This window comes from Bos indicus, chromosome 16, assembly GCF_029378745.1.
Source record: "Bos indicus isolate NIAB-ARS_2022 breed Sahiwal x Tharparkar chromosome 16, NIAB-ARS_B.indTharparkar_mat_pri_1.0, whole genome shotgun sequence".
In the NCBI taxonomy this organism is placed as follows: domain Eukaryota; kingdom Metazoa; phylum Chordata; class Mammalia; order Artiodactyla; family Bovidae; genus Bos; species Bos indicus.
Window position 1 is genome coordinate 28637199 of NC_091775.1, and position 12019 is coordinate 28649217.

The 12019-nt window shown below is 47.8% G+C and overlaps 1 protein-coding gene across 2 annotated transcripts in view; it reads left to right on the forward strand.

Annotated features, from left to right (window-relative positions):
- The first annotated feature begins 4785 nt into the window (after positions 1 to 4785).
- CNIH3 (cornichon family AMPA receptor auxiliary protein 3) overlaps positions 4786 to 12019 on the forward strand; it is a 131135-nt gene continuing 123901 nt past the window's right edge. Inside the window, exon 1 of one of the 2 annotated variants that reach the window (XM_070768032.1) lies at positions 4786 to 5940. In XM_070768032.1, coding sequence (XP_070624133.1) covers positions 5860 to 5940 — 81 coding nt within the window. In that variant the 5' untranslated portion in view covers positions 4786 to 5859. The remainder of the gene's footprint in view (positions 5941 to 12019) is intronic. The other variant, XM_019976977.2, reaches the window with a different exon arrangement.

Consider the following 12019-nt stretch of genomic DNA (forward strand, 5'->3'; position numbering starts at 1 on the left):
CAGGCAAGAATATGGGAGTGGGTTGCCATGCCTTCCCGTTGGGGATCTTTCTGACCCAGGGATTGAAACTGTGTCTCTTATATCTGCTGCACTGGCAGGCATATTCTTTACCACTGGTGCTACCTGGGAAGCCCCAGTAAAGAGATACTTTCAAAAAATTTTATTTGTTTGTCTGGGCTGGGTCTTGGTTGCGACCCAGGGGACCTTTGACCTTTATTGAGGGATATTTAGTTGTGGCATGTCGGATCTAATTCCCTGACGAGGGATTGAATCTGGACTCCCTGCATTGGGAGCACCGAGTCTTAGTCACTGCACCACCAGGGAAGTCCCAGGATATACTCTTGAATTCTGTGCTAAATGAAGTCTGGTCAGATTTTCCTATGAGTGGAATGGGGTTGGTAATGGGATAGAAGGGGCTCACAGCCCACTTAACTGAGCTTCCCATGGATTCAAAGACATACTTCTTTAAACTTTGACTGCTTCTCTGACTGATGCTTATGGGTCAGGTGGAGAGGGAGGGTCAGGGGAGGAAGAAGCAGGATAGGGCTGAGGGTTGGAAGAAGCTTCATGATGAACCAAGTCTTCAGTCATGTGGGGACATGTTATATGCCTTCACTCTTGAGAAACTGAAATGTTACTATTCATAAGAGAAGGAAGAAAACCAAAACTAACCTATATACATAAGCTTGGGAAGAGGTTAGGAGGCTAACCTAACCTGTATAAAGAGGTTCAAGGTCCATTGGAAGTCAAAGCTTCTGCCATCTTGGACCTAGTTGGTTCTAACCAGTTTATATCATATCCTCAAGGGCTATGTCATTCATTTATAGGATGTGTCCTGCCCACTTTCTTCTGTTTCAGGAGGCCCAGCTATGTTGTCAATGGTACTTGCTTCCTCTGTCTCTTTAGCTTTTCCATTCTTAATGAGATGATTTCCTTCTTATGATCATGAGACTGCTGGTGTATTTCTAGGCATCAGGTTTGCATTCCAGGCAAAAAGAAGTCTATATCTTAGAGGTTCAAGCTGCGTCACAACGGTCACTCTTACCTGTACAGAGGCTGGGGAAGAAAAAAATCAAGTAATTGGCTTTTCAAATATCTACAGCAGCTAAAACAATATAGGTTGGCAGGATATTATGATTTATAAGAAATATATATATTTGGTCATTCAAATGTCCACTGTCCTGACTCACTGCTCCAAAAACTCTTAAAATATCCTGAGAGATAAGAGCAGTGTGAGCATCTTTTGTTATAATATTTGGTCTCTTGTCCTCAGTTCCTGAACTCACTTCAGAGCCAGAAAGGTGAAATGGTGTCTTGCTATCCATAACAAGCTCCTTTCTACAATAACTGGCTTATGTTAATGATGTGACTTTTGGAACACTCCTAAGAAAGGGGGCTAGTCGAGTGGGGAATCAACTATGATTAGTTTCTGACAGTGGGATTGGTCCTACTCCCTGATTTCTGGGAAGGGGAGAGGGGATGGAGGTTGAGTTTGTCAAAAATGGCCAAGAGCTTCCAGGTTGCTGAACCAGAACACATCACTGTGGGTGGTGCATCCCAAACTCCATGGTGACAGATGCTCTTAAGTTCGAGAGCCTTCCAGATCTTGTTCTATATATCTCTTGATCTGGCTGTTCATTCATATCCTTGAATATCCTTTGTAATAAACTGGTAATCTAGTAAGTAAACTGGATTCCTGAGTACTGTGAACTGCTCTAGCAAATTAATCAAATCCAAGGAAGGGATCATTGGAACCTCCAATCGGTTGCCAGTTGGCAGAAGCAGAGGTGATCGTGTGATTGGCATCTGAACTGGAGACTGGCTTGTGAGACTGAGCCCTTAACTTGTGGAATCTGATGCTATTAAGATTTGAGTTGAATTGTAGGATGCCCAGGTGGTTTCTGAGGATTGCTTGGTGATATGGGAAGACCCCTCACATTGGAATTGGGTACAGAACACTTTAGTTGGTCACTCAACACCCATTCCTAATCACTTTATTCCTTGCCTTCCTGTACTGTGTCACATGCACATTTATTTTATTTTTTTAAAGACATTGGCTTGTGGAGGAGTTATGTACTACTTCAGCAATCAGCCTGGGAACTTTATGGGTCCTTAGGAATGCCCACAAGAGATGGGGACTAGATAGTTGTTGAATAACAGTAACTGCCTGGGATCTTATTTTCTGAAATTCTACCACTGTAGTCACCTTTACTAAGATACCACTTTATAACTGATAAAATGAGATACAGCACGGCTGAGGAATGGGCAAGAAAAATAGAGCCTGTGATATGGATGGATACTTGAAAGTCAGAGTGGTAGGATAATTAAATTTTCCTTTCATGTACAGGCTTCTGATTCTGGTAATGCTGGGTTAGATAATTCAGACCAATCTTCCTGCTGCTGCTGCTGCTAAGTCGCTTCGGTCATGTCCGACTCTGTGTGACCCCATAGACAGCAGCCCACCAGGCTTCCCCGTCCCTGGGATTCTCCAGGCAAGAACGCTGGAGTGGGTTGCCATTTCCTTCTCCAATGCATGAAAGTGAAAAGTGAAAGTGAAGTCGCTCAGTCATGTCTGACTCCTAGCGACCGAGTGGACTGCAGCCTACAAGGTTCCTCTGTCCATGGGATTTTCCAGGCAAGAGTACTGGAGTGGGGTGCCATTGCCTTCTCCGGACCAATCTTCCTACTGAACACAATTTTAAAAGCTGAATGAAATATGTGTATATATATATATATTTATATATTTTTAAAAGCACCAAACTCAACAAAGGAGTAAGGAATTACTGAAGCCAAGTTCTGAGTGGTCAGGAACCCAGAGAGGCCAGACTAGCACTTCGGCCAGTTTTCTCTAGAGACATTTGCTAACCTAGAGGAGATGGCTGACAGGCTGGGTTGTGCTTTTAGTGCTTTCCAGGGTAGGGGCAAAAGTCAGATTCCAAGGACCACCATGGTTTAAAACTTGATAACCCACTTGCTTTGGCTTGGGATCTAAAGTGATTGCTCCACTTGAATAAGACTGAACCAGAAATAAAGACATCCTTCACGCAGATCATAGTTAGTAGGTTAGTCCACAAAATCTCAGTCTCTGAAACTGGATCCAGGTAATTTTAGAGTGCTCATTTCCCCCAGACACTTGGCAAAAGAAGTATAAAATTTTCCTTGGAGAAGGATAACATCATCTTAGAAACCTCAAATTTCCACAAAGAACATCTCAAAACAAAGTTTGACATACAATATAAAATTACTAGAGAGATGAGATGCTAGGATTCCATAAGAAGGAACCAGTAGAAACAAAAGATAATACATTAGCCTTACTACTACTACTACTACTACTACTACTACTACTAAGTCGCTTCAGTCGTGTCCGACTCTGTGCGACCCCATAGACGGCAGCCCATCAGGCTGCCCTGTCTCTGGGATTCTCCAGGCAAGAACACTGGAGTGGGTTGCCATTTCCTTCTCCAGATCAGCCTTAAGGGTCTCGAAATATTTGAATGATCAAATTTCCCTTTGAGATTGTTGTATTGTTCTGGTGTTACAAAAATTTATGAAGCATAATCACAACAATTAAAAGAAATAACTGATATAAAATAAACAGCAAAAAACAGAGCTAGAAATACACCACTTTTGTGTTAGTGGCGTCTGAGAGTGGCAAATAGCGTTTGCTTCATTTTTTTCCATCTCTGTATTTCCAAATTTTCTTAAAGAAACTTTATACTCAGAGACATATTTAGGTGAAAGATAAAGTGGCAAAAAATATAACAGGGCAGGGCTGAAGTCACAGGTGTGCAACTTCTACAGTTGCAGGGCTTGGGGGAGGGTGTCCTGTACTCAGACGGGCCTCAACCTTGGTTTAATAATCTGCTGTTCCTATGTTGAAAGTCTCTCTCTGTGCTGTGCTTAGTCTCTCAGTCGTGTCCGACTGTTTGGGACCCCATGGACCGCAGCCCGTCAGGCACCTCTATACATGGGGATTCTCCAGGCAAGAACACCGGAGTGGATTGCCATGCCCTCGTCCAGGGTTTTTTCCCAACCCAGGAATCGAATCCAGGTCTCCTGCATTGCACGCGGATTCTTTACCAGCTGAGCTACCAGGGAAGATCCCCATCCCCCATATATATTTAAATAAGAAGCCCCATATTTGCATTTTGCACTTGGCAGTGCAAAGTATGTAGACCCAGAGGCAATTAAATGTTGACCCTTAAGCAGATAAGAAGACCGAGATTTACAGAGGCTAGGAAGGGTGCAGTTAGAATGGGGTTTGACTGCAAAAGCACAAGCTTTTGACAGATCCACTAGACCAACGCCAATATACACCGAACCATTGCTGCCGCATCTCCAGCCCACAATAGTCCTCAAAGTCTAGCTTCCTCAATCCCAAGGTCAGACGGCGGGGGAGGGTGAAGGATGCGAAGGAAAGATGCTCACAGAGAATTTGCAGGGATGCGCTGCAAGCGCAACCTGAAGCATTATGAAATCCATAGCTGGGAAAATCCACTGGACAACCCTGGGGTCCAAAAGATTTTCCTGTCTCCCCAACCAACACAACATCAGCATCCTCAGCCCCTACAATGCCCACCCCAGAGTAACTGCGAGATCCGGGAGAAGCCGCAGCCTTTAGGTGCGAGGTACACACATACCCTTCCGCAGCTTCCCACCTCCTCCAGACGCACGTGTTTAAAGAGTCCCTGCTCCTCCCCACCCCGCCCCACCTCGGCACGGCCGTCCCGTCCCGCCCCGCCCCACCCGCGCTGCTGGCCTCAAGTTTCCTCGGAGAGGCCGGCGCGCACAAGTGAGGCAGCCTCGGCGACCGAGCGCCCAGCAGCGCTTGGCCGCCCACCTTTCCCCGGCCCCGTCGCCGCCGCAGTCTCCACCCGCCGGGGAGGGCGTGCTCGGCGGAGCCGGAGCCGAGGGTGGGGCGCCAAGAGGGAGGGGACCCCGGCCGCGCAGCTTCAGTGCTCTTAGCGGCACAGGCAGCAGCAGCAGGTGGAGCGAGCTTCGCGGTGAGCAGCTCTTGGCCTGAGATCCACTCCAGCGGGCCTGCTGGGCTGGAGCCTGTGTGGCCGGGCTCCTGTGCCGCTTAGACACAGGAGACACTAGAGTCCCACCCCTAGTTTCCGGGGAACTTGGATTACCAAGGTTGGTGGGCCCGGGGGCCGCCGGAGCCTGGCGCGCCTAGGAGCGCACGGCAGCTCTGGAAACCGCATCCGGGGCGCAGGGCCAAGGAAACCTCGCTCTTCTCGGCTACCTAAAGACCTGTTTCCCCGGGAAAGAGCCTCTGCTGGATCTGGGATTTGGGAGGAGCTCGGGGTCGCCCCCCTCCCCCGCCCCCTTCCCGGGCACCTCGCTGGACGCTCTCGGTTGGCGCCCAGGTGGCGCGGGAGGGTCCTGAGAGGCGCTCTCGGCTCTCCTGTGCCGCTCAGACGCGGGAAGCAGAGGGGGCTCTTCCCTGGGATTCCGTGGCTCGCGTGGTCCTCCGAGGAGTCCTCGCACCCCCGCGTCGTGTTGTCTCGAGAAGCTGGCTGGTTGGCACTAACTGCAGAAGTTCGCTATTGATTTGGTTTCTTCTTCGATTTGGGGACAGTTCCCGCCAACGACGCGCGACGCACCTGTCTTCGCGGAGGAGCTGGCGTCTCAGGTCGCCGGAGCCTGCGGGAATCCTGCCCCTATCCCAGCCCCGCACGGCTCTCCGCTGGCGTGCCTCCTTCCTAGCCACTGGCCTCGAGCGGAGGGTGCAGACCTGGCTCCTTGCTGTCCCCCGCCTTTTGAGGGAGTGCGGTCCTCCAGAGGGACTTCGGCCTCCTAGGCGCTGCTTGGTGTGTTGGTGTTGGGGTGCGCGCGGCCCCCCGCCGGCCGGCCATGGCCTTCACTTTCGCTGCTTTCTGCTACATGCTCTCGCTGGTGCTGTGCGCTGCCCTCATCTTCTTCGCCATCTGGCACGTGAGTAACCGGCAGCGGCTTCTAACTCTTTTCTTGCGCCCCTGGCCGCCTCTTTCCCCAGGTCCTCTGGAATGCCGCCTCACTTTCTCCACATCGCGAGTGTGGGCTGAGAGGCGGCCGGCCGCTGCGCACCCGCGGTTAGACCCTCTGCCGCCGCCTGGTTGTCCCGGGCGGGAGATGGTTCAGAGCATCCCGAGGCCGGCGCGCCTTCGGTGCCCTCCTACTGGCGGCAGGCGGAGGGACCGCCGGGCCGCGGGGCAGGGCATCCTCGCCAGGGCTTGGCCTTGTGTCCCAGGCCCCGGGATGAGCAACCTTCCCCCAACTTCCCGTGCCCCCTCCTCTCCTGCCCGCGGGGAGGCGAAGGAGAAGCGCCACCATGGGCCCGGCAGTTAGTCAAGTAACTATAACAACTAAACATTTAAAATGTCAGCATCTGTGGTGGGTTGCGTTTCCGCATAACTGGAGGCAAAGTGGAAACACGACGGGAGCGCCTTGTAAGAGGAAGTAGGGAGAGGCCGGGCCAGGAAGGGGAGTGGAGGGAAACCAGGTGATGCAGGTGGACAAAGAAGGGGGTGGGCCAGTGAGGATGAGAGAGAAAAGCGAGGACCAGGGAGGGAGATCGGAGAAAGACACGCATGAATGAGGCTGTGGAGGAAAGTCTCGCAGAGACAGGTGGAGGGGAGAGTTTCCTCCATCGCCCTCCTGGGGTCTGAGCCAGTCAACTCCTGAAAGGCTTTGCGATGGCACACCTCCTTTCCTTTTGGCGAGATCCCCGGCATCCCCAGTGGGCACACACTTGCCTGCTGCCCTTCCTGGGGCTGCATCAGGTTGAGGGCAGTCATAATGAGTCCCGACTCTGCAGGTGTGGCTTGGGAATAGGGGACAGAGTGCTTCTGAATAGAAGGAGGGAGAGAGAAATGAGGAACGCTGGTTCTCTTACAGAGATGCACAACATGGGACATGGCTAGTTACTCTCAGAGCTTCCTTCTCTGAGGTTGTTTAAGCTCCCCGCCCTCACCATCAGAGACTTGTTGGGAAGAATAGCTAACGTCACACATTTTAGGAACACCCCGGTGCTGCCCAGCAAGTCAGGTGCCAGGGAAGGATGCTGAGATGAGTTCCTGGAGTCATGGTTCCCATGAGCCTCAGAGAACATGCATCTGGTGGATTGAAGACCAGGAGAGAATTTCGTGGTGGGTGGGATGAAGATGTTTTGTACAAATGGTTTCCAGAGTGAGAGGATTTCTTTGAAAACAGAACTAAGTAGCTAGAGCAGCCTCTGTTACAAGGCTCTCTGACAGGGAGGAGCAGGAACCCCAGGAGGGGGAAGACTTCTGACTGTGTCATCCTAGGGAAGATGTTTAGGAAAGGCATCTCAAAAGTGAGAAAGTTGACCTGGATGATCTCCAAGCTTCCCCTTAGGTCTAAGAGGGGTTAAGTGTGTGCATCAGTTGACCTATTAATCTAGGGATGAGAGAGAAGAAATTCATACGTGGGAATTTCGGGGCTGATCAAAAATCCTGCGAGTGAGAAGTGATGGGATTTTGCATCATCTCTTCCTCTGTGGGGAAGGCTGGCTCTATCATACAGTGCAGAATGGAGCCTTGAAGTTGCTGGCACTCATTAAGGGAAAACAAAACTTAGGTTAAAAAGGGGTGCAGAACAGATCATGCTCAAACATGCAACAGACCTTTCCTAATGTGCTTTAAAGGAGCTTGCGGTACTTCTTGAGATCAAGGGAGTTGTTTGCATTCTAGAAGACTAACTACCCCTCTTTTTAAGAAATACTTCATTTGCTGTTTCTTTACATTTTTGCCTTGGCCAGGGGGTGGCAGGTACCAGAGAGCTTCATCAAACTTCATCAGGCTTAGAGAGCTTTGAATTAGCCCCTGAAGCAAAGCAGGTAACCAGAAAGAATAATTTTCTCTCACTCGGGAAGATAATAAATAATTCAGGAGTAGGTTAATTAAATGGATGGTCTGAGCAGCTGGTTGACTGATAGACATTTGACTCAAAACCGAGCATTATTGCAATCCCATGTTGGCCTCTACTCTTCTGGTTTCCAGTGCCCAGCCCCCTGTCGAGGGGTAGCTGGACGTGGTCAGGTTCAAAGTCTGGGTCAGGTCCGGACCTCCTTCCTGACCTGGCAAGATTCCAGTTTCTGATGATGAAAAGAGTTTGTGCTCTTTGAATTCAAATTACAGTAACAACTCCCAAGTCTCAGCCCCTTTTCCTTTCCTAGTCTTTTCTGTCACCCTCTCTGCAAAGAAAACAATACAAAGCCACAACTGCATTGCTTTGGTTCCTGAACACTGAAAGGGGAAATCTGAGACACATCTACACAATCTGTGTACCCATTGTGTGTGGGGGGGTGTTGGTTATATGGTGATGATTATTTCAACCAAAATTTAGTTAGCCTGTGTTATACTGTGTTTTCTTTTTTTCCAGCGTCTTATGTTCCTTATACATTTCTTGATCTGACAAGCCATATTGATTGCTTACTACATATTGACATCCTAAATAATGACTTGGGCACTTAACAATTTACAGCAGTTAAAAGACCTGTCCCCCTGCCATGTCTGGGCTGAAGAAAAGAAGATGGTTCTTCTTACCTAATTGTACATACTTAGGGACAGTAAGAGTAGTTGCTGTTTGCTGAGTGTTTGTTGTAGGCCAGTCTTAGGGATTTACAGAGGACTCCTCAGGTGTATCTTCAATTGCTTACCTGTCTCCTCTTGCAGACAGGAAGTCTGGAAGCAAGGATGGATGTGGCCAGTCATAGCACAACTCAGTTTTTAAAAGTGACTCTAGGTATTTTTAAAAGAAAATTTTAAAGCCAGAATTTTTAAAGCTTTCAAGTTTTGCTTTTTACTTTGAAAATTTATCTGCATTTGTTTTCAAATGGAAAGATTTCACATTACTGATTAATTTATGCTATACGAGCCACTGTCTTTGAGTATATTTGTTACATTTAGAAGATGCAGAATAAAACTGAGGATTTTTTTGTCTGTGTGGCTTTGCATACCATCAGATACATGGTCCCTTATTGCCCAGGCAGCCTTTTTGTCCTTGCAACTGACATTTTACAGATGAAAAGACTATATGAAGAGGTTATGAAACTTGCCTAAGGTTGCACAGCTGGTGTGCATTAGAGCATTAGAGTGTTTAGCAGAGTCTCAGGCTCTTATGCCCATGTCCCTTTTCTAACTCTCGTCACTGTCTTTGGATTGTTTAGCTTTGATAATAGTGAATAATATTCCTATCCAAAGAATTATCTTTTTATGTATAGATGAAGTATTTGGAGTTGGAATTTCTGATTAGAGTCACAACCACAGGAAGACGACACCAAACATACTGTATATCCTTTTTAAAAAGAGAAAATTCTATTTCATTTTTTGAAAAAAATATATATTTTTTCTGTTTATACAAGTTCATTGCCCCGAATTTTGAAAGGACAGGTACATAGTCATGGACCAAAATCACTGCTAATGTCATCATCCAGAAGAGGTTTGGATGTCTCTTCTTCCAAATATTGTGTGTGTGTATTTTTAAAAATGCAGTTGGGTGTTTAGAAGGGGAAAAAGTGTTCTAAAGGGTTTCAGATGTGAAGTGATGTCTGTTTCCAGCCAATATCAAATGAACAATGTTACTCGCAAGAGCCCTCTCAGCTCCAGCTTGGTTGAGCCTGTTTGCAGACTGTCTCATTTATATAAACACAGATGAAACCATTCTTTGAAAAGATCGAAGATTCATACCAGTTATTTCAGATTTTTAGTTAAAAAAAATGTTTTTTAAATATCTAGAGTCACTTTTAAAAACCGAGTTTTGCGGCATACAACTAAAATTAATTTCCAATGATATTTCTTTGGATTCACAGCAGCATTTGCCATTGGAGAGTTTTAACAGGCCCCAACAGAGGATAACAAATAATGCTGACTGAGGGGCAGTTTTTCTAGGTGAAATATCTTTATGATTGAGCCTTCAGCCAGTTCCAGCCTGTGTCACAGGGAACTGAGCAGACCTCTCAGTTTCTCAGATTATCCATCTGGAAATGAAAATAATGGGTTTACGTGATATGGTTGGATGCCTGGGCCTGTCCCTTGAGGATCCTGCTTTGATCTGTCCAGATGGGGGTGCTGCCCTCTTCGCTCTGCCTTACTGGTCTCCACTGTCTGGAGTGTTTGAGGCATCCCCATCTCCTGCGGTATGTCACTCTTAGATGTGATGTTCGCACATCCTTCTTCCCCCACTCCCCTCCTCTCTCATCCCCCACCGTGTTCTTCCTCCACTGCCTCACAGCTAACAGGACGACGCTCCGTAAGAGCAGGGGACCCTTACTGCTTATCATGGTTTCTCTGGAGCCTGGAACAGTGCCTGCCATGTAGAAGGGGCTCAGTAAATCCTCATATAGCTTAATGATGAGGCTGGCAAATATTTTTAATTTGGTGTAGAAAGGCAAATAGAAGACTTTTTTTTTTTTTTTAAACGTGTTGGCTGTGTGGGATCCTAGTTCTGGACCAGGGACCGAACCTGTGCCCCTAGTGACGAAAGTGTGAAGATTCAACCAGTGGACTGCCAGGGAAGTCCTGAAGACGTTCTTACATATACTAAAATACAGCCAAAATATAAACTATAAAACTCTAAAAAAGATCTCTAAACCGAGATTAAGCTCTTAGACTCTAATGGAGCCACCAGTGTTTCTGTGCACAGCGTCAGAGGCATTGAGAGCCTTAGAGAATCTTGGTTGGCACATGCCCTGCTACAGGGCACGGGATTGCAGACTGAGGCTGGGATCTCAGGAGAGCTCTCGGGACAGTGTCCACAGCAGTTTGGTGCTGGGGGCCTGCCGCATGGTAGTGTCTGCCTGCCTGCAGTTGGCCTCCGACTCTTCCCATCTCATGGCCCCAACTCCACAGGTAGACTCTGTTGCCTCCCAGAAACGTGCATTTTATTCCTCTTTCCACAAGGAAAGACTTCTACCCTCTTAGGTCTAAATTCTGCATATTCTTTCACTGTCTCGTTCAAATCTCACCTTGTCAACTCTACTCACTCCAGCCTACCATAGGCTTCTAAGAAAGCTCATGTAGCTCACTTTCTCATGTGTGTGTAGGACACTTTCACGTGTGTGTCCCGAACTCTCTCAGTAGGCACTGTTAGACGGGAGGGTCCTTATCTGTTCATGTCATGCATTCACAGAACTTAGGAGGATACGGTGACCACATGGGGATCATGTGGCTGGCAGTGGGTGGTCTTCAGATTGACCATGAAAGGAGGAATGAAAATCACCTCTTTGGTAGCCTCGTTTGGCTCATTGACTCAAGAGTTTACCCTTTGAGATGTAGTATATATATATTATGGAATATTACTCAACCATAAAAAGGAACGAAGTCAGATCATTTGCAGAAACATGGATGGACCTAGAGACTGTCATACAGAGTGAAGTAAGTCAAAAAGAGGAAAACGAATATCGTGTATTAACTCATATGTGGGAAAATGGTACAGATGAACCTATTTGCAGGGCAGGAATAGAGATGCAGATGTAGAGAATGGATGTGTGGACAGGGTGGGGGGTGGGGATGAATTGGGAGATTGGGATTGACATATATACACTACCACGTGTAAAATAGGTAGGTAGTGATAGCACAAGGAGCTTAGCACGGTCCTCTGTGATGACCTAGGTGGATGGCAGGTGGGAGGGAGGTCCAGGAGGGAGGGGATATATATATTTATATACGTGTGGCTGATTCACTTTATTGTACAGCAGAAACTAACAACATTATAAAGCAACTGTACCCCAATTAAAAAAAAAGATCTTACCCTTTGAAGAAAAGAGGAAGCCTGTGGCTCTGGTGACTGTGGTGGCCGGCCTTGAGAGCAGGGCCTGGGCCACAACCCGGTGGCGCTCTGGCTGGGTGCTGTCAGTGCTGGTGAGCTGGCAGCTGCTCCTTATATTTGCTCCGAGACTTGACCTGGAAGGGATGCACCAGCCAGGTACCGCTGTCACAGAGGTTGGCTTCATCTTTGAGGGGCTGGCCTCTTACTGCAGGCTCGGCACTCCTGTCTGTGTTGGGGCGCTGAG